At 37.3% G+C, this 25937-nt stretch overlaps 2 protein-coding genes across 4 annotated transcripts in view; both read right to left on the bottom strand.

Annotated features, from left to right (window-relative positions):
- abca5 (ATP-binding cassette, sub-family A (ABC1), member 5) lies at nucleotides 1–23752 on the bottom strand. 2 transcript variants are annotated; one of them, XM_058406407.1, is made up of 39 exons: nucleotides 23230–23752; nucleotides 22972–23143; nucleotides 19888–20077; nucleotides 19488–19655; nucleotides 19125–19222; nucleotides 18653–18879; nucleotides 18272–18413; nucleotides 17607–17795; nucleotides 17239–17386; nucleotides 16639–16816; nucleotides 16283–16341; nucleotides 15990–16100; nucleotides 15538–15713; nucleotides 14848–14967; nucleotides 14620–14758; nucleotides 14434–14524; nucleotides 13961–14100; nucleotides 12577–12696; nucleotides 11219–11420; nucleotides 10221–10387; nucleotides 9807–9934; nucleotides 9254–9391; nucleotides 9037–9150; nucleotides 8704–8874; nucleotides 8250–8363; nucleotides 7888–8025; nucleotides 7654–7719; nucleotides 7460–7551; nucleotides 7209–7332; nucleotides 5951–6068; nucleotides 5748–5839; nucleotides 4977–5152; nucleotides 4702–4777; nucleotides 4521–4615; nucleotides 2896–3015; nucleotides 2330–2482; nucleotides 2096–2175; nucleotides 1957–2012; nucleotides 1–1869 (listed from the first exon to the last, which is right to left on the bottom strand). In XM_058406407.1, the coding sequence occupies exons 2-39, from the start codon at nucleotides 23074–23076 to the stop codon at nucleotides 1729–1731; spliced, it is 4962 nt and encodes a 1653-aa protein (XP_058262390.1). In that variant the 5' UTR covers nucleotides 23077–23143; nucleotides 23230–23752; the 3' UTR covers nucleotides 1–1728. The 2 variants fall into 2 exon arrangements, with proteins under 2 accessions (XP_058262390.1, XP_058262391.1); XM_058406408.1 differs by lacking the exon at nucleotides 22972–23143 and having other exon boundaries at nucleotides 23619–23749.
- Nucleotides 23753–24674: 922 nt separating this feature from the next.
- The window catches only part of kif19 (kinesin family member 19), a 37451-nt gene continuing 36188 nt past the window's right edge, over nucleotides 24675–25937 (bottom strand). For both annotated transcript variants that reach the window (XM_058407169.1, XM_058407168.1), the window contains exon 20: nucleotides 24675–25873. In XM_058407169.1, coding sequence (XP_058263152.1) covers nucleotides 25734–25873 — 140 coding nt within the window. In that variant the 3' untranslated portion in view covers nucleotides 24675–25733. The remainder of the gene's footprint in view (nucleotides 25874–25937) is intronic.

The raw sequence follows: 25937 nt of genomic DNA, 5'->3' as shown, positions 1-25937 counted from the left end.
CCTACCACTCATTTTGGGCATCTTTCATTGGAGCATTTCATCTTCCAAACAAGAAAATGCAAAAATCCATCACTCTGCACGACAAGTCTAACTGCAAACTTAAGGAGAAGAGGTAACTGAAGGATGAGACTTATGAACTGCACTTATCTGAAGCATGAAAACATCTCTCTGTAACGGACTACATAAAGAAACATAAGGACATGGACACAGAATTGCTTTATTGCAAACTCTAAACTCCATACTTGTTATAATCTGCTCATTCTACATTTTACAATTATAAATAAACCCAACTTCTTTAGATTGTGGTTGAATCTGTATTTGTTATTCTGTGTGCAAAGAAGCAACAACCACGGAACACCTTTAATCAACAAATGTTAATAGTACTAATGTTAATATCGAATACTATAATTCGTCCAAAAGGGGGAAATAATTTGAAACAACTGAATACGATTGGAATGTGTGAAAATAAACGCCGTCCATTAAAAAGCAAACTCTCCACCATAAAGCTCTTAATCTTTGCTACAAAAGTAGGATAAAACAACTGTCACAATCCCATTTTTCAATAACACACATAATAGTCCCATCATGCGTTCAAGGACTTGCTGAGAAGTAATGATAAATAATTAAAACAGGAAAGGAAGAGAGTCTTCTGACTTCAAAGACTTCCCCACCACCTCTAGGCCATGTTTTCAATTCTGATAAATCTGGAGTGCTACATGCATGTAAGAGGAGTGCATGGGAAACTACATCTTATGTTCAATCATTTATGACATTTACACGGGAACAGGAAGGTGTAAGTAAGGTCGAAAGAAAAGTAAAAAAAAAAAACACACGCACAAAATGAAAGAAAGACTGAATGAAGGAAAAAAGGCGTCGATTTGTGAATCATTTGCCATTCAATGTGTTTGTGTGTACAGGTCTATGCCTACTGATCAGGTGGCAGTCTTTGGACAGCTGAATGCTCTGAGGGCCTGAAGCGTGTGCTGGTGTTGGAAAAGGAGTCCAAGATCTCCTCTGGTGCAGCAGGGACAGAGGACACTCCTCATGCCTCATGGTGGGGTTGTGAAACAAAGTCTCCACATGCTGGTATGTCTCAGCAGTGCTGTCACACTGACAAAGCCAGAAAAACACCTTCAAGGCTGAGACAGAAGCTAGGAAAAAAAAAAAAAAACCTCTCATACTTCACAGCCCCACTGTGCTTGTGAAGGTTCAAGCATATGCATCAGATCCCCAAGAACAAAGTATATACAAGAGTATATACACAATAGATCTAAAGTTTAGATCTGTTGCTACAAAAACTAAAAGCACCTTTTTTAGTGTTGATGTAGGAAAGTGATTCAGCGGCATCCCTCTGTTGCATTGTTTTCCGACCCTTTGATTGATTAAACACGCATGACATCACCCAGCAGCTGATATATAAGCTCGAGACACAAGTGAACACGGTATAAACCTGTTCACAAAGGCCAATAAGTAGCAAAAATAAGTAAAATAAATAAGTGGGTGGGAATCCAACAAATTAAATCCTCTGTCTCAAAAAAAAAATAAAAACCCTAGCACAAGCTTAGGAATCAGCAATGATATGTGACGTGAATAATGCAGTCATGCTGGTTGAGTTAGTGCCTGTGCCAGCTCCATGGATCTGTAGACCCTCACAGCAGTGGCACCACATATCGGAGCACCAACTATCTGGAGTGAGACACACAGGCAGAGAGAGATGGTAGGGCTGGCTCACAACTGGTAGACAATGCTATCAGAATGATTGACAGATGCTCTGCCATCCTGCGGGAGCCGCTGCCACTGGAAGGTGGTGCTGAGGGAGCCCACTTCCTCCTCCTCATTCTCCTGCTCTTTAGCGAATTCCATGAAAACCTGACACCAAAACAATATGGGTTTTTCAAATATTCTAATAGCAACTAAGTTCGGAGATTTATTATAGCACTGTGCATTTCGACCAACCTGCTCCAAGGTAGACTGGGAAAAGTTGTATTCTTCAAAAGTGAAGTTCTGCTTAGCTGCAATTAGAAAGAAAGGGAGGTAATGTAATAAGTCTTCCAATAACAATAAGCTATTTAAACACTGTTCTCTGGCTACTCACCAGTCTCTAACTGAGAGAAAGCCTTGGCTAGTGATTTAACATCCTCCATTGGAATCTTATAAACCATCAATGTGGCAAAACTGCAACACAACAGAGCAACACAAATATCAACAGGAGAAAATATTCCTCATTCCCGAAAATCTACAAAATATTTCACCATTACTCAGTTCCCAACCTCTTCTAACTGTAGTAATACAACCCTTTTACACTATCACAGTGAGCTATACACTGTACCTCTCCTGGCGTGCAGCATGAGGAAAGATTCTTAGTATCTCCTTGTGCAGTAGAGCCACCTGCTGGAGGCCTGTGAGCTCTTCTCGGAGTTTAATCTCCAGACTGTAACCTCGGCCATATTTACCCTTTAGGTGCTGTATGGAACCAATGCACCTACAAAAAAAAACAACACAATCAGAGCATACCATTTATTTAACATGATCACTTTAAGTGATTTTCCATGCCATAAAAATGTGCATGGAATGTAAAAAATCCATAGCACAAAAAATTTTAAAACCTAAAAATGTGCATTTATTTTCATGTTGGCTCAGAATAAATAAATGAGTAATACATTTAATCGTTCAATAATAGGTCTGCATATTCAATAATAATGATAATAATAATAATAATAATAATGTAGATCAGTAACAAATCAAACCATTATGTAACGATGCAGAATGAATATTTTGGGCCACAACTACTTTTAATAAATTGGTTAATTAGTGGACATGGACATAAGGTATTAGCTATAATAGTATTAATATAGTGTTTCTTTATCTAAAAGATTAAGAAAAAGCAGAGCAAACCGTAATTGGCCAGAAACCATGATGGCCACTCGGTCACACACAGCTTCTGCCTCCTCCATGTAGTGTGTCGTCAATATAGCGCCACGCTGTTTGTTTTTAAAGGCCACACGCATCGCTCTCCTGGCACAAAAGGATGATGGTAACACAGAGAGAGTAGACTTTTACAAATACAGTAGTTGGTTAGACACATTTCAAAATTTCCTTAATTCCACACTGATCACAACTTGACTATATCTATCCAATAACATTTTTGTACTGATTATGTTTACAATAGGCACAAGTTAGATCAGGGGTCTTCAACTAAAATTGCTTAAGGTCCAGTAAATGAACCCTGCTTGCCAGCTGAGGTCTGGACAATTATACCTTACAACATGAACTGATGCTTTTTGGCAGACTAAACAAATGAGTGTAAACAACATTTTTATAAAAATAAAGTGATTTTTTTTGCTGAACTGGGATTAACAATCATAATTAATGATGCAAACCTCACTGGTTCAAACAAAACAAAAAAGAGAAATCTCATATCACATATTTTATCTTTACATGTATTGTCTCTACTAAATATATCTAATGATGAACGCTGCTCTCTTCTGTGCTTCACATTGCATTGGTAAAAGATCATCAACAATAGCATTCAGAAATACAAATAGGCAAAAATAAAGTGCCAGTTTTGTATAAATGAACTTCACTGGTAATTTGTTTCTTTAAGTCCCTAAAAACTCAATTAAAATTAAATAAAATTGTCTGTTAGGCTGAACTGAGTTGAACTTAAAGGTGGAAGAATAAAACATCTTGGTTCCAAAAAATATATATCACATTACATTCATGTTAATTTGCATACGTTTTCTGATCGAGAACTTCAGTGGGAGAAATCATGGGCTATCACTTTGCATATTTGGAGGAATGAGGTCAGTGCAATCCTCAAACTGGAATGTAAATGTTCATTGGTCATTCTTGACTCACAGCTATATGTTGAACCTAACACGCTCAAGGTGTGTTGTGCCACTTTCCAAAGTCCAGGAAAAACCGCCTCTGGCACAGTCAATCATCTCGAAAAACTCTGTTTGCAGTGTGAACTTTCCTTATTTTTAAGAATGCCATTGTTTTTCACTCACTGAAAGTTTAATCAGTTTCCGCACTGCTCTCTGCTCTCTTCACTGCACGAATTAATGCATGTCTGAACGCAGTAACAGTGAGCATAGTAACTGTAGTAGCAACCCGTGGCGCCGTAGGACCCAAAAGGCTCTACTGAGCTGACCTTCATGTGCCGGATATAAATTTGATTTTATTAGAAAATAGCTTTTGGCATATACTTATTTCATTGAAAAGGATTCGCGATCCGGATGGACACATCTCAGATGTGATTACAATCACAGTTTTTATATAAAGATTTACTTTTTATTATTTCTTTAGCTGAAGTGGCTATAATTATATATATATATATATATATATATATATATATATATATATATTATATATATATATATATATATATATATATATATATATATATATTAATTAAATATATTAATTAGTATATTAATATGATGTAAAAATCCTTTAAGAATAAAATTGCCATTAAAAGTATACATCAGTCAAGCTAAGTAAACTAAATGGGGTCTCACCACATACGCTGCTTAGACTTGGGGTCCATTCCAGAGGAAGGTTCATCTAGGAGCACAATTTGAGGGTTCCCCAGCATGCTTAGTGCAAAACACAACTGCAAACAAAACAGCAGACTTGCATTACAAAGAGTGGAATAGTCTAGGATTAGAATATTGTTGTGCTGTTCCGTGTTGCTCTCACCTTCCTCTTAAGGCCTGCAGACAGACTTTTAGCCTGTTTATGAAGGTGCTCCTTCAACTCAAGTGCATTAACCACACTGAAAGTTAAGACACACAGCAAATTATGTGCTGATAAGAATGATAATCTACAGCTTGGTTTACTATGTAATTTTATTTATCAAAACTGAAAAATGTACTATTCCTCTAAGGTCGAAGTTCAATAAGCTGCACAATACAAGCTAAAAGTAGAACATTGGCATAAAAACCAAAAAAGTGTTCAGTGGGTGTAGAAGGTACCGTCTGATGATGTTTGGTACGTCATTGTGGTGTAAACCCTTAATTGCAGCATAGATCTGGAGGTGCTCCTGTAGGGTGATCCTAGGCCACAATGGGTTGACCTGGGGGCAGTAACCTACATGCTCAAGTGGGTTATCCACTGGCCTGAACTCTGTCCCATAGTCTCCCATCAAGATCTGGAGGGGAAAAAAGGTGTAAAACTGTTTAATGAGCCATTGCCTATTCCTGGTATTTTTCACCTATAATAAAGTATAACTAGTTTATTAAAGCAGTGGCTCTCATAGCAGGGTTCAAAGTTACTTAACAGTGACACATACTCAGAAGATTATTTCTATTTTAATTTTTTTACAGGATCTCACAATCCAAATTTAACAATGTTATTATTTTATCATTATTTGGCCATTTGAAAGGTCACTTGAATTGGATGTGTTGCATCCAAACTTCAATAACTCAAGAACAAGTAGGACTATAAATAATGTCAACTTAGACTTAATGTCTTCTATCGTCGGAATGTTCAGGAACAAGGAAAGCTCTAGGGCTCCAATAAATAGCCAGAACATTATATTCAGAATATTAATGAGCCGTGAAATTTATTTTACAGTTAAAGGGGTCCCTGGCTCCAAAAACTTAGAGAACCCCTGCATTAAAGTGTAATGAGATGCCATGAGCATGATGTTCCACATCAAGCTTAATTAAAGATGTAAAAAGCCCTTAATGCAGTCTGTTTAGTAGGCACAAAATTAGAGAGTGACAGCTAGAGGAAGTACACACTTGTCCTGCAGTGGACGTTGTGTCTCCTGAGAGCATGTGCATAATTGTGCTCTTCCCTGCTCCATTAGGTCCCAGAAGCCCCAGGACCTCACCTGTACAAACAAGGTTACATTATGTTAACACACAATTTCTCAAAAAACAGACAGAAACAGGAAAAAAATTCTCAAATCACAGACAGGACAGACAGACAGAAAGTTATGTACCTTTCCTCACACAGAAGGAGATGTTCTTGGCAGCCACTTTTCTTTTTTTACTTAAGGAGAATCCCTCTTTCTTCACTAAGTACTCCTTCCTCAGGTTACTCACCACTATTACTGGTTTCTGAGCACACAAACCGAATGAGAGACTTAATCAGCAGCCCTTGTGTATTACCAATAATACCCTAAAGCACAGCATACAGTATAGTCCTAAGGAGCAACAGATCATTTGCAATGCACTAGGTCTCACCTAACATGGTTCATATATAATCATGAAGTTAAATATCAGAGCACTGACAAATGGAATGTTACTTTAGGTGTCTTCTAAAGTATACTTGAGCTGAAAATAAAGAAAGTGCATGACCTCAAAAGGGAAACCTTCAGCTTCAATTTTGTTATTTGGTATTAACATCCGAATTGGATGAATGATTTAGAAAATACAGTAAATTATTTAGATGGTCTATTAAATTGGGCAAACTAGCATAATAAACTGGCATTTTTAGTATATGGCCACAAATCCTGTGCAGTCGATGACTGCCTGAACTACGGAACCTACGGACATCAGCCACAAGCTGATATTCGTCTAATATGTCCATAGGATGTTGTTCCAGAACTATACAGGCTATTCACCACAGTTGTTTTTTATACTTTTCTGGACCTTTTGGAGTTCCTAAGCTCACCAGGATGTTATTTCTTTAAGAACACACACAGCCAAAGGATGGCTTGCTTCAATGGCAGAGACAGCTCTTTGTACTTCAAAAGTTGTAGAGTTAATACTAACAGATTTTAATTTTATAAATGACAGCTCAACTCTGCTTACCTGCAAGTAAAATAATAAGGGAATAGCACACATTTAGCCATGGAACAACTGAATAGCCAACTGTCTAGTGGCATATGATCCCTTAAAAAAGGGAGGGACCATATATAAGAAGTATAAGTCCTAGAGCATTCACCCAGTTTGGATGTACATGCCCTCAAGTTAAAGGTGAAACTCTGCATTTGAGTTCACATATGCATAATTTAATTTTAACTCCATTACATTGTGATGGACAGTTGAAATACAAATATCTCTACTAAATGTACAAATTTTTATGGACCTGACTATACATAATGGATGCCACAAAATTAAATGACAGTTGCCCTTGCTATTTAATCTCTGTATATTATATTGATCTTTAGTTAATTTAATAGAATCATATTGCATTTAAGACATATATAAACATTTTGCATCTAAAATGAAGATTACAAGTAAACCATCTCCAACCTCTTCACAGCACTGACAGGTGAGGGCCTCTCTCACTCGAGCCTTCTCCACCATAACATCCTCGTCCTCATTAATATTCTCCTCTGGGTTCCGCTGCACTTTGCCCTTGGCTTTACATGAAATCCTACAGCAAGGACAGCCAACAATATCCATCAAATAAAAAGATCATGCATGCCACACACATATATCAAATGGCTTTAAAAAGCACAACACTGAGATCATAAAGGACATGGTAAATAAGTAAAGAGAACCTGCACAGCTGGTCATTTTTCATAGTTAGGCCTCCATATCGAATCTCTAGCCACCGCAGCAAGAAAAGCAGCAAAATGCACTGGAAGTAAGGCTGCAAACACCAGTAAATATTAGTGTAATCTTCATAAGTGTAGCAAATTAGGGCATACATGTAAATTATACACCAAATATTTAAAATGTCTATGAAACTCACAGCAATAACAGCAATAAGTAGATTCTTCCAAAGGAACTCCTCATGGAAAGGTCGTAGGAATGTAGCCTGGAATTAGGCAAAGTTGAGCATCTTAATTAACTTTAACCCACAATTTAGTGCCTGTGTGCCTTTCTGGATCTTAACTCATTATTCATAGCACCATATAACTGAACATATATATTGCAGGGTTTGGTAGCAGTTTTTAGATAATAACTTTTGTGGATAAAACATTACCTTGGTAATGCAGTTGAGGCATCCCATCAGAGGATATAATGGGTTGAAGAAACATAGCACGTTATGTAGGAAACGTGTTAGTCCAGGATAATCATTCACAAAGACAAGCTGGACTATTGAGGCAGACACTACACAAACCTGAGTCAACAAAACACATACACACAGTCAATTAGCCTGGGTTGAATGTTAGAATAATACTGCATTTATTGTTCCTTTTATTTCTAAATAACTCTTACAACTGATGCTTAAAGCTGTGTACAGTGTCATAAAAGAGTACTGAGTGCCACACTGTTGAAATTTTGCAATTTCTAAAAATATTTGTGTGTGTGTGTATTGTGCTAATATCTTAGTCTTTGACCTACCATCATAGAAACGACGGAGAAAAAGTCTCTGTTGCTCTGGACTTTAGTAAACATGAATGACACACAATATGTGAAGAGGATCGTGGCTGGGCAGAAACCAATGAGACAAATAATCTAAAGAAATATAAGAAAAAAGCAATGAAACTAAACATAACACTTTCATATGAATGTTGGCTATTTTACTAAAATAAGTCAGACAGGCAATTTGAGCTACCATAGAAAAGACTGTGTGTGTTTATCTGTGACTGTATATGTTTATATGTGTGTGTTTGTGTGTGTGAGAGAGAGAAATTTCTCAGTGTAGTTGTATAGTACTGTTGGATTTGAAGTGGAAGGATAGACTGTTTAAGGTGCCCATTTCTAAAGATTCTTATCAGGACTAGAATAATCAGGAATACTCTAGTGAGAATTTCTTGAAACAAGAGTTTCATTTCATGCAAGCTTTTCTCCTCACCACAGCCAATACATTGCTGTTGGAAGGCAGGTCCGTGGAGTGAAATGCAAACAATGTACACGTCATACAGATGAGGATGAGGTAGTAGAAGGGGATATCTACAGCTGCCTGCCCACACCAGTATGCTGACGGCACCAAACCAGAGATCCTCAGTGTTGACCGACACTTTATCTAAAACAGATGCAAAAACATTTAAACACTACTTTTCTTTTGGCTAGATCATCGCTAAAATTATTGTTACAATGAATAACGTTTGGGTGTGAACACTTTAAAGTAAACATTATGTTTGGAAATTAATATATAGCTTAAAGATATCTATTCAAAGATAAATACCTCTCGATCTCGTGTATGGTCCATTGCAAAATACGCTGGCATTCCAGCTGCCAACATACCCAGTATCACTGCCTCAATGTAAACTAGAGCATAAGATGTTGAATCTGGAATTTGCTAAGATAAAAATAAAAAAAATAAACAGTTCCTTATTATGTCCTGTCAAAAATGTTAATGATGGCATGAAAATGCAAATCTGAATTATATTTATTACACTCACATAGTCAAAGGGTTTGGTCCAGGTGTTTATGTGACCAGTACCATTGTAGCCTCTTAGGATGGCATTGCTCAGAACATTCACTGCCATCGGCAGAGAGTGCACTGTGGTACTGTTAAAGGCTACAATGTACTTAAAATCCTGAAACAATATAAAAGGAGAAAGAGAGAGCTTGACTGAGAACAAGAAGAGAGAAAAAGTCAACTGATGACGGAAGCTAAAGCTCAAAACAAAGTGCCTTTCCAAGAGCTACTCACTGGATGAAAACTCCTTAAATCACTAATACACAAGTGTAACTTTACTACTTTGTAGCTTTCAGCTTGAGAAAACCAAGAACTCCCTTAAGACTCCACTCCATGTTAGCTTTAAAAGCATTCCATACACATAATAATCAATTAAAAGCATAGTTTAATTTAAGCATTTCAGAATATTAGTGTTACGTTTACCACTAAACAACCAAAACCATTATCAGCTAAAATTCCAGCTGAAATTCCCTAATCTACATTAAAGTCATTATAAACAAAACCAGTTTAAAACATTTGTCCTGTTGACTCACCTTACTGGAACCTGTTACTTGGATGGCAGCACTGTGAGGTGCAGCAGACATAAAGTCCGGTTTTTTCATTATTTCCACCTTAATGTCCTGAGACTCCAGGTTATGAATGAAGCCTGATATATCTGAGTCTATGAGAGAAAAACACAAGCAGGAAAAAAAGGGCAAAACCCCATTGTGTGGTATCAATAACAGCATTAAGCAAGAGAGTCTACTATTGGTCTCTGCAGGCTTTCCTTTATTGAGAACCATATAAGCAATTCTGTTAAATTGTTCACAACTTCAAAGTATTGATAATCTGTCAGTAATTAAATAGGGCATATTTATCATTCAATTAAGTAAATTATCTGCCTGTTTGCTTAGTCTTTTTTAAATCAATACACTAAACTCCTATTCAAGAGATGCAGGCAAACAGACCAGAGGAGTTGTGCACAAGCAAGCTGGTGGCATATTTGCGTGGGGCTTCATGGCTGCGGAGCAGATAAATAGGCTGGAACTGTCTCTCAGGGGAGTGGATCTGAATATTCCCTGTAGCCAGTGACAGAACCAGCACTGAAGTCAAGAAGACCAGGAACAGTGTCACACTAGTGTATGAGAAAAAGACCAAGAGAGACACGAATAAGTATGTAACGCATTTCTCTTATGCAATTGCAACTAGAATTTTGCATTTCCAGAAGAAAATGCATGTGATTGCGAAAAGCAAAGCAATATGTTGCTTAAACTATTGCAATACATTGTCAAATACAATGCTAAAGTCACAGTTTAAAAAGGTTAAGGTAGTATGTGGCTGTAGAGTAAGAATTCAAGCTTACGAATTCACACTTAAGCAGCATTTTAGCGTTGGAACCATGTTTCTAGCTATTACCGTTTAAGTGATATGTTGCTTAAACTATTGCAAGAAAATCTCAGATAATATATAAATACAACTCCGAGCGGGTCTCGAACCCAGGCCTCCCGCATGGGAGGCGGGCGCGCTAACAAAGTACAGCACACACACAGCAACTCACTTTGCCTGCACAGCCCCTAGCGCTAGCCTCCGTTACATATATAAAAGCTATACATGCTTAAATTATTGCAAGAAATTCTCGAATAATAAATACAAACTAAAGTCACAGATAAAATATGAAGTCTAAACGAACTAGTGTGTGTGCTCTGCTTAAATGTCCATACAAAAACCAGGAACTGAACCATAGCTAAAGTTTAAGGTAGTATGTAGGTAGTTTAAGGTAGTATGTGTAGTATGTAGAGTAGTATTTACCAACACCTACCGCTAGCCTCCGTTAAATATATAAGACTAAGACTAGTAGTGAGTCCAGGATTTAAGACTAGTAGCGAATCCAGAATTGCTTATGCAATCACACTAATTACCACTGTATAAACAAGACATGGTTTTGTGGTGAAATAACTGAACTCACTTGTATATAATGGGTTTCTTCTCCCTCTGAAGGTTGAGCATATGGAGCCAGGCTACTGTGCTAAACTGCTGCCTCCAGAGGGTGTGGCCTGTCACTGCATTATGCCTGCTCTCTGAGAAGGTCAGCAGCCTTTGGTCCACATCTTCCAGACAGGAGGCATCGCCTCCTTCTTCTACCTTCTCCTGGTTAAACACACTGTAGTCTGAAACAGAACGCACTAATGTCAACCTTGATTTTTTTTTTCCCAAAAAGAAACATACAGTGGTAAAATTTTAAGCCATTTGTATACTTCATGTGTTCATGTGTGCATCTTAACAAAATTAGGAATTTTGCTGAGCATTCTAAATATCAAACAATATTAAAGAACTTTCTCATTTGTTAATATCCCATGACAGCACCAAAATTAGGAGGATAAAATGTTTATAATTTAGAAAACTTGTGAAGTTTAAAGAATAAGAATCTGTTCATATTTCCATCTCTTTTCATAAACCATTCATAATTATGCAGCAGGCAGAAGCAAAGTTAAATATTTATTTATTATTGCATTACTTAAAGGCTGTACTATCCAGTAGAATAAGTGCATACATGGTAAACAGAAAAGTATGCACAAAGCATGCACAAAAAAATGAAATCTTGAGGTAGACTACAGGAAAAGACCACACTGTTCCACTCCTGTTAGAGAAGAGCATGGATTTGAGGTTATCATGAATGCAGGCTCACCCAAACTGAATGGCTGAAGATTAGAATAAAAAGCACCTGGCCTATTTCCAGTATTCAACTATCCAGTTTCATTGAGTCTGTGCCCACGATTCTTGTTTCGGCCGATAGGAAGGAAACCTGTGAGCTTTTGTAGTCCTTCCTCCTCATGCATTCTGAAATGATTTTCTGCTCACCATTGTTGTAGAGAGTGCTTATTTGAGTATCTATAGACTCCCTATCAACTCAGACCAGTGTGGTTATTCTCCTCTGATCTCTCTCATCAACAAGGCATTTCAACCTGCTGATGCTCCACACATAGAATGTTTTTTGTACCATTCTATTTAAACTCTAAAAACTGTTCTTTGTATAAAAAAAAAAGAAAGAAAAAGAAAAAGAAAAATCCCAGGATATCAGAAATACTCAAACTAGCCCATCTGGTACTAACAACCATGCCATAGTCAAAGCAATCACATTTATTCCCCATTCTGATATTTGATGTGAACAATAACTGAAGCTCTTGGTCTATCTCTGTATAATTTGTGATCACATGATAAGACAGACAGACAGATAGATAGAGATAAATAACCAAAGCATGACCATGTACACAAGTTTCTTCGCTTATCCAAAGATGTAAAATTCTGCTTGATCATCCATCTTACCTGCCTGGTCCACTTCTGCTTCCGCCTCCAAACGCAGAAAGACATCCTCTAATGTTGTCATGGAAACACCATAGTTAATGATGCCCAAGTCAGATCTACTGTCGAGCTTGGCAAAAAGCCCTATACATAAGATAAAAGGCATTAAATTTACAAACAAACAATTAACAAACAATACACTCATTGGTAAGGCGGCTGATTAACTTATTACATTTTCCTGTTTTTTCAATATGGAGGTGTTTAAAACATTTCACCTGAGCTATCAATAGATACAATATTATCATTGCTATTAATAATAATAAGAAGAATAATAACGAATTATAATAATAAATGTGTGATAAACAGAACTAACTAATATAGAAACTAAACTAAATTTGTCTTTGTAAGACGTTGGATCACCATGATCCACCAGAGCATATTCTACAAGTCTCTGGGACAGTGCACAGGGGTGAACAACATTCATTTACAGACGGGGCATTTCTAAAGCCAATCAAATCTGTGCCAAATGAATTAGTTCTGGAAAACAGAATATCCTCATTTAACTAAATACAAATTTGCATACTACTCATTAACATCCAAGCATTAGCCTGGTAGTTCCCTCTCCTCAGTCCTCAGCTAAAACGATATAGGCGTATTGTTCTAATTATCATCATCTGACTGTCGAGGGGTCCATGGGAAAAGTTTTGGGAGGAGGAGCACAGCAAGGAGGGTGAGGCAGATGACTAAAGAGATATTTTTGTGTCTGTTTTGGGTTGGTCATGATTAAAATAATTCAAATGAGAATGGGGTGTCACTAGAGCATGTACATCGGAAAAGAGGCTTTCCTATTCATTACACTTTATAATTTACGTGAAGTTTTGGTGAATTCTGATCCTGAACACTTTAATCAGGAGAGTAATGTTTCATCATATGTTAAAGATGATCGTTGAAACAAGATGATCGTTTTTTGCAGTGGCATGAGGACCTAAACTACACCAGCAAAATGCAGAGCATTACACAGCTTTTGTTACATCATAAAGATATGTAAAAAATTGAAGCAATTCAAGCAAGTCAAACAGTGTGCAACAGAGGATGACAAGCTGGTAAAAAGGTTTTTGTCAAATATATAGAGACTCAGGCAGACCCATCAAACAACCCATGGTGGCCATTTTAAACACTGCATGTAGTATTTACTCTCTTAGTAAAATATGCCTGCTCATCTGATGGCAGAAATTGTTTAAACATATACACTATGAATGGTGCAGGGTGACAAGACACTGTCCTTCTAAACTCATCAATCAACACTAGGAAAACTGCTACGTAATCTGTTATTCAATGAAGCAGAAGGCATTGTACACTATGGCAGATGGTAGGAGAAGCAAAAGCAGAAGGTTAACAGAAGCCAAACCTGGAAATGTTTCCATGCTCTCAAAAGGCAACGTAAATGTGAGTTCAGCTTCTTGTTGCCTTGACAACTCAGCCTTCGAAACATGCTGCTTGACCAGTGATGTGAGGCTGTCTACCTCACAGGTTTCAGTCACAGACATCCTACACAAAGTGAAAATCACATGTTTAGAAAGGGCACCATCTTGAAGTGATCAGTATTGTTGTCACTTTCCTTTCTAAGCACACCAACACACTCTAAAAAAGGACAAAATAAACCTACAGGTAACAAAACGTACAGAAAGGTAAATAAATAAATAAGTGACTGAAAGAGTAACCATTTCATATCCTAAAACAAACACAACCATTTAAAATGCCTATAAAACTCTCACAGTTATTAAACTATATCAGTATCATTATTTAGACCAAATGTTATTACACAAATGTTTGTTTTAAATACAGTTTTAAGCTAAAAATGAACACACATACAACACTGACCTAAGGTGGTAGCCAACACCACATTTGGTTTTGAGGTAGAGAGAAGAACCCACACATTTCAGCTGGCCCTGAGAGATAACTGCCTTACGATCTACGGATCCAGGAGATTATAAATAAGAATACAAAATTATCCTGAGAGTTAATGTGTGTGTTGCATATGTGAGCTGCAATAATGGTGACCCAGACCTGCCAGTATGTCCGCTTCATCCATATAGTGTGTGCTAAGGACAGTAACTCTGCCTGCTCTGCGACTCTTCAGTAATGACCACACCTGGTGACGTGATACTGGGTCCATACCAGCTGTAGGTTCATCCAGAAGCAGGATCTTCATTTCCCACACACATACACAAACAAAGGGTCAGAGACATTTACCTACATAATCATAATTCTGTGCAGTATAGGGTTTTTTTCTACCTTGGGGTCTCCAAGAATTGCAATGCCAACAGACAGCTTCCTCTTCTGACCTCCACTCAGGTTCTTGGCCGGTGCATCCATGATCTTCTCCAGGTCCAGAGCCTTCAAAACTTTCTTAACCTAACAAAATTAATGTGTTGATGTGAATTTATTGGCTAATATATATTAACCATGGTTTTTTGGGGGATAGGGGTATATTGCATATTCATCCATAAGATTACAGGCAAAATGCGACAGCAGTAAATGATGGTACACTGTCTGGACATCTGTCGACACTTGACAATCACAGCCATATGTGGCCTTCCCCCAAAGTTGGAAGCACAGAATTGTATAGAATGTCTTTAGGTGCTATATAATTAAGACTTTGCTTCACTGGAGCTATGGGGCCCAAACTTGTTCCAGCGTAACAATGCAAGACAACCTTTAGAAAGAACTGAAATGCCAAATGTGTGCCAGGCCTTCATGCCCAAAATCAGTGCCTGACCTCAATAATGCTCTTGTGACTGACTGAGCAAATCCCTGAATGGGCAAAGCCTTCCCAAAAGAGTAAAAGTTATTATAACAGCAGAGGAACTAAAAATAAAAAAAAATAAAAAATCTAAATCTAAAAGCACATATGGGTGTGATGTCAGGTATCTACATACTTTTGGCCATATATTTATTATATTATATTGTAGTGTTTGTGTGTACCTCATTATCAATGTCACAGGGCAGAATGCCTTTAATCGCTGCAAAAATCTTCAGGTGCTCCTCTACAGTCAGCACGTCGAAGATGATGTTGAACTGAGGGCAGATCCCCACAAGCTGCTTCATCTCAGCACCATCTGCTATTTCTGCCACCGGGGAGCCATATATGGTAGCAGAGCCTAGGGTCATATGAGCAACAACAGCCATAGCTTTAAAGCCAGTTTGCCATATTTATAGGTTAACTTTTAATACAATTCAGTCACATTTTTCTGGCCAAACAGCATAGAAAGATTTACATTTTACTAACACCACATATCTTAGGTGCACTTTCGTATTTGCTCAATATAAAATGATTCCTATTACTACTCATATAATTATAAGTGTTAATAAAACACGCTGTGTCTTGAATCTTTTGTGTTTGAACTTGAACAAATGACAGTCTGAAGTAATCATACCTTCAGTTGGAGGGCAAATGCCACACAGGATGTTCATGAGGGTAGATTTTCCTGCTCCACTGTGACCCAATAGTGCTGTAATTTGGCCTTCATAGATGTCAAAGGTCAAACCTAAAACCACAGAAAACTTTACTAAGGAAGTAAAGGAAGGAAGTACTTCTACTTACTTAATTCTTTCCCAAAGAAAATAAACTGAAGATGCTGTCAATGTGATATTTGGTCTAGGCTAAATAATCAAGAAGCATTAATATAAATGCTAAGAACAGGAATATGAAAAGATTGACTAGACCCACCTCTCAGTGCTTCCACTGTGTTATCTTTCCCTTTATAAGTTTTACGGATGTTACAGATCCTGAAGGGATAAAATGGATAAACCATTAGGACACACCCAGGTATTAAATGCATGCTTGGCGGCATGCCATGTCTCCGAAAGATGCAGTATCACTGGCACATCACAAAAAGCTTTTCTAAATTTCAGAGCAAGACATGTAACCTCTGACACACATCCCTAATAGAACTCACTAAATTTCTTTATTACTGGTGTGTGAGAGTGTGAAATGGAACACAAGTGTATATACACTTCTTTCGTTCTTGTCCATTTCCTTTCCACACTAGATAATGTGAATGTTTTAAAAATGTGGCCTGGTACCTGATAGCTTCTTTGCCTCTAAATTCAGGAGAAACCGGCTCTACCGATTCATCAGCAGAAGGAGTTCCATTCACCTCTGCCTCATACACAGAGCTTACTTCCACATAGCGCTTTCTGCGTCTTGACCAATAAGAAGGCTTCAGAAAGTAGATCATAGAGCGTCGCATTCCAAACTCACCTACAGGCAGGAGGAAATTTTGCTGAGATCAGGCAATGTATTTGAAAGGACACTGCAAACAGTCATACATCTGCTGGAAAAGTAAAAGTAACAGTGTTGTGCTGTAGAAATATAATATTTATTAATTTACACTGTAAAGATAACTAACCATCCTACTTTGTGCGACAATAAACTGCAGGACGTTTGCTTTTCAGTCATTACCAGTAGCTAAATAACTACACTAAATACAAATTTTATTACACACACAGTACAATGTGCAGTTAAATGCTTTTTACAACTGTTCCGTGATATAAAAACAGAAAAAGATCACAGAGGATATAAAAGAATGGACTGAGAAAGTAGCCAACATATACACCATATACCAGAGAGAATGATTCTGAATGTATATTGTTTGAGGTATAGGATGTAGTTCGGAGTCTCACCTGGCAGAACCTGCTCTAGGTAAATGGCAATCAGCAAATAGAGGATGCAGTCCAAGCAAAGCATAAGCAGTGGCACATAGAGAGGATGAGGGCCATTAGCCAGAGTGGAGAAGACTGCCCCATCCTCCTGCGCCTCCAGATACACCACCTACACATGAAAACACAGTGATATTTTACACAAATATAGAACATGTAAATATAAAAAAAAAATCAATATTTTTTTGAAGTACACTGTAGTATCACTTACATTTAACAACCGACTTATAAGCACCAGATAAGTTTCTGAGAAGCACTTACATCACCAACAAATTGTGTGTGAATTTTCACCTCAAAATATAAATGGACTTAAATGATCTTGGAGAAGTTACCTGTGCAATACCAATTGAGAAGGCGCTGGGAGAAAGCAGGCAGAGCAGCCAGACAGCCAGCTGGGGAAAGTCCCTCATCAGCACAGTAAACAGAGACAGAGAACCAAACACCAGGGTCAGCATGGAGCCCACTGTACTTGCAAACTTGGGCTTCTTAAACAAAGGAGTCAGCATGAAGGAGAAGAAGATCTGTGGAGAAAGAGACCAAACTGTATGATCAGAGCTCAAAGGTGTGCGAATGATAAAAATGATTAACTGGCATCAGCAAAGATCTGCATTTTCAATAATTTTTTAAATATTTGAGAAATTGCACAATGAGGCTTTGGGAAGGTGCAAGAACAGTAGACATTTGTTTTAAAATTGCCTCAAAAAAATAGAAGTGACCCAGGCAGCAGTGAAATGCTGTCATGCCTCTTTTAACTGAAAGTGCACAATTACTGTGAGAAAATGAACATTTAAAAGAATGAACGTAAAAGAGAATGAACGTAAAAGCACCAGAAAATGGCCCAAATTTGAATGCCTAATAGAGCATGAAATGAAAAGAGGCCTAAGGTTAAACAAGTAATATATCAGCAGGTGCCATTTAAATTGATCATTGTTTTAAATGATTTTTCCAACTCTTCTTGCACAGAGCGTAGCTAAAGTACAGAGACATTTAAACTCACAGTGGATATTCCATAGAGGAAAATAAGGAGGAAGATAATAAGGAAATTGCTGTTGGAGAAGAGAGGGGTCCATGTGGCAATAATAGCCATGAGAACAGACATTGTGGTCACCAGGGCAGCATAAAGAAGACCCCATGACAGCCTGTGTCAAACACACACACACAAACAAACAATAATTACAAACAAATGTAAGCATTTAGCAAAGACGCAGTATTTCACTTAATTTCACAACATGTTGAATTAGGAATTTAAGAGTCAAGTCAAGGATGAAAGTCTGTTTCTTCTACACAGCTCCTGAAGGTTAGAGCTTCACATCAATAACAAAGTAAAACTTCACAGTATTTCGATAGCTGTTCCCAACTCATTTATCTCCATGCCTACCAGAATGCCGTATCATACAGTCCCATCATGCTCATGGTGTCTTTGAGTCGATGCTCTTTTTCAGCTGCTACATTGACAATGAGGAAGGAGACAAATGGCGTGAAGGCCAGCACTAGATAGATGGAGATGAGTGCATGGGGAAACTTCTGGACCTCCACTGAGCCTGGGTGACCCATCATTACCACATGTTTACCGAGCTCTCTCCACACTGAACGTTTAGTCTGCATCTGCATCACCACACAAACACAGTGATCAAGTTTCAATTAAAACATTATTATTATTTACAATAATGATTTATTTTCAATTTAGAGATTGTACTACGTTCTCCTTATAGTTTTACTTTGGTTAAGGTATTAAGAACAAAAAATAATCAGGGCTGTCAAAAAATTAGTAAGACACATATTTTCACAAATCTTAAAATAGACTCACTAAGCCAGTGTAAAAACATGCAATATTTTTCTGCAGTTCTAACCTGGATGATGGCAGCGTCAATCAGTGACTGCAGGCGTATGAACCCGGAGTACCAGTAATTTGCTGCCCGGCAGTTTAAATTATTGGCATAACAGTTTGCTGTGAAATAAAAAGAGGGACACTATTAACCATATAACCTAGGTTATCCTGTATATCAGTTAACCACATAACCCAAGTTATACATTATAGTTATATATAATATCATTGTGTCTATGCCTATTAGCGCAGAAAACTTGCATACATTTGCATGTATTGTAAGTACCCATCTAGAAGAATCAAACTAAACTGCTTTTAGTAATTTCTGCACTGTTACATACTGAGATCTTCAGAAGCATCTTGCTGCTTTTCAACCTGTCTTTCTTACCAATTGACTCAGTGAAGTCACTAGGCAGGGGGACCTGGTTGTAGGGGAAACGTAGCTGGTAGGACATTTTATCAAGGAACACCACACCCACATAGTAAAGTGGCTCATACAGACTGGCATTCTCTAGGTCTTCTTCACTTGAGAACATCTCCAATCGATCCTGCATGTCTGTAACCATAACCACATAAATGCATCAAGTGAATCAAACCCGGAAACTTCTGGAACCGACTTTTAATTCTGCTGGACAAAAAACATTACAGAAAAATGCAATACATGGCTGAGTTGAGTTGGGTAACTGTATTAAAAACTCTTTTTATTCTAACACATACAGCAGAATTCTAACATTAATTACATATTCAGTGTGCATAAATATATAAATCATCCAGCTACTCATACTCACGTAGCTCTTGTGCCACCTCTTCCATAATCTGACTTGTGACATTTGTTACGGGGGTGTAGCCCAGGCCTTTAAAAGGCATATACTCCATTTCATCAAGTTCAGTAGTACTGATGCTGGCATAAGAGATATGGGGGTTCAGCATACTGATGAGTATGAGAAGGCCCAATAGGAGCAGAGGAAGGATCAACTCCTGCACACAGAGAGACAAAGATTCAAGATAAATGTTGATGAATTATATACACGTAAGAAATATTTGAACGAATTATTTCACAGTCGAAGTCTGTGAAATACATATGACTGGTATGCAGAGAACACTTTTGCCAAAAATCAATCAACAAAAAATTATGTAAGTAAATAAATAAATAAATAAGGCTCTGGCTTATATAATAAAAATCAATGAACCTTTGTAAAAAGTCAGGATAGGAATATACAGTTCAGCAGTTTAAATAATCGTCCATTGTATAATGTATATTGTTTAGACATATGTGAGGAAATCTGACTCATATAGTTTAAATACTGTAGAGTTACTCAATATTCCTGCATCAACCTCCATAAAAATCAATTTGACCACTTTCTTGGCAAGACTGTACTTGGCAAGAGGTCCAGCTTTCTCCAGTTTATTTCTTTTTAAATAGAACATATCATTGGGGAAGGCCAAAAACCTTCCCCACAGTGTTCTATTTCTGTGCTCAGAAAGGAAGATGATGCAGCCTGATGTAGTTTCTATATTCGAATATGCCTGGATAAAAACTATAATTATTTACCTACAAGCTAGCTATCTGTGTTATCTTCAGTTTCCTTAAGTGTTCCTACAAATAGAGGGAGGCATAATTTGGCATCAAAAATCAGACTTGCATATGTTCCCTGATCTACACGTATACGGCCAAAAGTATGTGAACACGTGTTAAACATGCATATATGTGGGTCTTCCACAAATTGCCACAAAGTTGATAGGAAACAATTATATAGGCTGTCTTTGTATACTGTAGCATTACAGTCCGTTCACTGAAACTAAAGAGCTCAAAGGTCTTCCAGCTTAACAGTGTCCAGCACAAAGCAAGGTCCATAAACGTATGCTTGTCAAGGTTGGAGTAGAAGAACTCAACTAGCCTGCACTGAGCCCTGGGTTTAATTTTGGGTGTATACTGTATACATACAATCCACAGCACAGCAAAAAAAGAAGCATTAAAGCTACAAACACTACATTGTTATTTCTGTAACAACAACATTAAGAAATTCAAGGCAGCGTATTCAGAAGGCTTTACATTTCTTAAGCGGCTTATATATTTCAAAATACTCTGAATACATGTACAACTGTCAAAAATACATAACATCAGGATGTGCCATAGATAGATAGATAGATAGATAGATAGATAGATAGATAGATAGATAGATAGATAGATAGATAGATAGATAGATAGATAGATAGATAGATAGATAGATTAATTGACTGATTCCTGGTCAACATGCATAATAAATGCAGCTCAAACTATAAAAGAGGCAAAGAGCCACATCAACAGCCTCACCCTTAACCAGAAATACAGCTAATGCACTGGTCTGCTTAGGTTCCTCGGATGTGGTTCATTCCAAATATGGATATCTCACAATAGAAATCGCACAGCTTGAGTCTAGTGTACTTCTCAATACACAATAGACTTTAAACATGTTCCATACTTCACTGGCCTTTCAGATTAGGACCGCTCACCAAGGGTTCGATTGTTGATTACAAAGACAACAAACAAAAGATCTCCGGTCAACAGTATTCATCTCAGAGCCTCAAACATAAAATATATTCAGCAGAGTGGTCTGAACAACATGCTGACAGATTTTGATTACTAATGCATACACTTCAAGTTGACAATTTGGTCTAGGCCCTAGATTAGTCAGTGAGACATGTACTTCATGATAAACATACCAGAATAAACCTCTGATGTAATGTGAAGCATGAGCAATGTTATGAACGAACTGTGTGATTATGGATGGAGGTGCAGTAACATGAGGGCAAGCAGAAATCAGGTGTGTGTGTGTGTGTGTGTGTATGTATGCAGGCTGGGTATGGGATGTGAAAGCTTTCTGTTCCCCTCATGCCTGCAATTAATATAGATTATCTGGCTGAACCGATAGACTAAATTTGGACATCGCAACCATTTTAATTCCGCGTGCTGATCCACAGCCTACAACACTTTTAATAGTTTCCGATCAACTGTGAGAAAATAGACTGAAGGAAATTGTTTAAAAGGCCTGCACTAAATATAGCCTTCTTAGTAACAACTTATAGATGAGAAAAATCCTTCAGTAATCTGCCAACATGCATTTTATGACATGCAAACTTACTATTTCGCAATCTCAAACAATAAAACATGTTTGAACAGACTGATAACTCGGTTGACTACGGTTCACTGAAGGGCATATTTCCAAATGATTTCACACGGCTGTGTTAAGTCAATTATTTATGATGAGCATAAATATTTTACGATATAAAATCAAACAACATTTAACAGAATTAACTTGGTCTTTTATTTATTTTTTTCCCCCCTTATCCTGACATGCTGCACTAGCACAGGCGATAAAAATGGGACAAATGTGTCCATCCATCACTGCTAGTCCTTTGACTCAGTGGACCAAAGAAAGGTAAAGAGAATGAACATCAAAAACATGGCGAAACTTTATAGAATATGAAATTCACATTTGTGCCAGTGTTTCGCTACACTGCCTTATTATTTATTTATTTATTTATTTATTTATTTATTTTTGCATGCACTCATGATACTTCTTGCAAGTGTGGCTCTGGATTCAACAATTCTTCCTTAAATTAAATCCAGAAAACCATCAGAGCTGGACGTGCCAGCGGAAATCAGCACTTCCTAACACATCTTCTGACTTCAATTCAAGCAATTGAACTACTCAGATTTTATTTTCTATGCAGTCAATATTGTTACACATAATTGTTCGGATGGGGTTTAGGGAGGCTTATAAATTTGGGATCCCCTGAATACAAGGAAGAGTGCAATACAACCTCATCACCATAAGAACTGAGGACGGGGGGGCAATTTAAAGGAAACAGCAATTTAAAGGAAAAAGCACCTGCAGACTTTGTTGCTTGGTTCTCCATTTGATCAGGAGGTTTTTGTAGAGCAGGCTCCTGGTTTGTTCCCACACTCCAGCATCTCTTCTGCTTACAGACTGCATTTTTGCAGCATGCTTCAGCAGGTCGGGACAAGGGACGAGATCGCGGCTCAAACGACAAAAGAAGCAGCTGCAAAACCATACGGTCAGCAATCGAAACAACACAGGTACAAAAAAATAAACATGAAAATAAACATCAGCGAGGTGAAACCGCACCTGAGCGGATGTGGCAGCAGGAATGACCACAGTGTCCGGTCTTCACTTTCTCAACGCCTATCCGAAACCACTTTTCAAAACCACCGGGTATAATTTTACAGTCTTGGAATGCTGTCCACAATTTACGACTTATTTTTGATGGCAAAAAAAAAAAATGACTAGCTGAGACGAATAGCGTTCAAGCAATTTCTTGCTGATCTAACCCAAAAATGTTTACTCCATATTTGTGAAACGTCTCGAGCTGACGAGCGAGAGAACATGTTAGTAGTTAGCTGTCATGCTAGCTGGTAAACACTGGTAGCTAAGCTAACATAGTGACAGAAAACTGCACTCTGTCCAGCGTTTAAAGCGCTGACTCAAACGGAACGACTCATTACGTCATGTCTTACTTCTAGGACAGGTTTTTTTTCTGCTTTAAAGCCAGAAGCCGTCTAGACGCGGTACAGGGTCCTCTTTCTTACAGACAGACAGTCTGTAACCGCACACAGTCTATATTATAAAAAAAAACAGTCAAGGGCTTCGTCCTCAGTCAGCAGAGGAGCCAAGGCCTGTGACGCTGACCAATTAGGACTCGCGATCTGTGATACTGACCAATCAGGACGCGGCTATTTTTCTTACACAGTTGATGCCATGCTCCAGTGCATATGTTTACAGTGCTTTAGGTATCTCCAGTGTATGTGTGGGGTGGGGAAATATATATATATATATATATATATATATATATATATATATATATATATATATATATATTTATATATATATATATATATATAACACATGCAAATCGGGGTTAATCCACCAAATACTGATTTCTTGATGGTATTTAGCCAAAGCATTAACACAATTTGTTTACAAATTATTTGCATTTTGTTTTATTTGAGTTATTAAAGCTCTGCAGATACTGCATGATCTTGGGTTATTTTGGTGTGTTGTCATTTCCTTTAAATATACACTCTAAATAACAATAGTTATATTTTGAATTTAGGAGAAATATTGTCAGCAGTTCACAAAAAATGGAACAAAACTGTTCATCCCACCAATACATGAACCTGTAAGAAAAAAAACAGAAGAAACTGATTATTTTGCAGTGGTCTCTTTTATATATTTATATATTTATATATATATATATATATATATATATATATATATATATATATATATACTGTATATAAAGCTATTCGTGATATATATATATATATATATATATATATATATATATATATATATATATATATATATATATATATATATATATATATATTTCATGTTCAATTATATTACAAATAATGTATAATAAAAAATATTCTTTGGAAAAAAAAGTATTTATTTTATCTTTCTCATTTATATTTCATTAGTAATCAAATGATCTTTAACAAGATGTCATGCATTAGAATAAACACTGTACATGTGTAAGGCTCTTAAATGACAAGAAATAAAGCAAGCAGTTTTGAAATCAATTTTTATTTGTATACAAATAAAAAAAATGTACAAAATGAAGAGTAGAAAAAGAGTACATGTATGCATCCGAAAAAAAAAAAAACATCAAAGAAAAGGCGGCTTGATGAAAAGGATATCATGAGGTGCAGGAATGTGATAAATACATAGAAGATATGTCGAATTTGTGGCTCTTCTACCGAGAGATGTCATCTGTAGAGAAAATGCAGTTGAAGTACCAGTCTGAGGCAAATAAAGGAAAAAATCCTATTAGTCATTTACAATAAACGTTGACTAAAACAGTGACGTCAAGAAATGGAACAGACTTGGAGCTTCAAGGTCGCTCTAGAGAAACTCGGAGCCTATTACAGTAATCACAGAAATCATACCCTGACTGCATGTGAGACAGTGAAAACACTATGAACTGAAGATCCCTTATGCAAACATAAGATGTGAGATATACTGTTCCCTTGTGGATAAAACGCACTCACTCCCATACCTGGGTTCGTAAAAAATAAGGTTTACATTCAGCTTAAATACACTGAATTACGTTTTCAAGGTGCTTTTTATGATTTCTCTGAATCACATAATACACACACCATAAGGCATAATCACACACTAAACCCAAAGCATTAGAGGCAGGATTATACCCTCTGTCAAAACTGCTCAGCTTTAACAAGCATTTCTTTTCTATATTATCTTGGGTTTAAAAATTTTCTTTAATAGTTCTTCATTCTCTGAATCCATGACAATCAATGCACATCGATATATAATTCCATGGATCTGCAAACGGATTAAAAGCACTTGCATGCTACATGCCAGAGATAAGCTTCAAGCACATCAGCAGAAACACATAAATGAACACAGGATCCCCCCAAAATATGCAAGGCTCTTAACCCTGTCTTTCTGCACACAGCACAAGGCAATAGTCAGGTTTCTCTCTGTACTTGTAGTGAATTTTCTGTCATGTGTAATACAGGCATTGGAATGAAGAATAATGTGTCTTGGATTTCAGTCTCCTGAAAAAGAGATGTCTGCAACTTGTTGTTGATGAGTAAATGAAAGAGTCCTCAGTGTTTGCGAGTGCGATGACCACCAGCGCCTGTGGAGGTGACATAGAGGAGCGGCTGAGGCTGCCGGGTTTGGGGGCCGTGCTTAACGTGACTAAGGTGAGAGGGAAGGTTGGACAAGGGAGCATCTCCTGATGAACCTGTCAGGTTAGGGAAAAGAAGATGAAACACATTCTTATCAATAAACCTGATATTATCCTAATA

This window comes from Hemibagrus wyckioides, linkage group LG13 (assembly GCF_019097595.1).
Source record: "Hemibagrus wyckioides isolate EC202008001 linkage group LG13, SWU_Hwy_1.0, whole genome shotgun sequence".
Classification (NCBI taxonomy): Eukaryota; Metazoa; Chordata; class Actinopteri; order Siluriformes; family Bagridae; genus Hemibagrus; species Hemibagrus wyckioides.
This window is presented reverse-complemented; position numbering and strand designations above follow the sequence as displayed.

Bases quoted from the DNA above. Each gene is read 5' to 3' on its own strand.
- abca5 (XM_058406407.1), bottom strand. From the start codon at position 23,076: ATGCAGTCTGTAAGCAGAAGAGATGCTGGAGTGTGGGAACAAACCAGG. The intron at 17,796-18,271 runs GTGAGTTTAAAT...CTTTCTCCACAG, and splicing joins TCCTCTATGGAATATCCACT to ATCTTCTTCTCCTTCATGCT. The intron at 7,333-7,459 runs GTTCTCTTTACT...TCCTTGCTGTAG, and splicing joins AAAAATGACCAGCTGTGCAG to GATTTCATGTAAAGCCAAGG.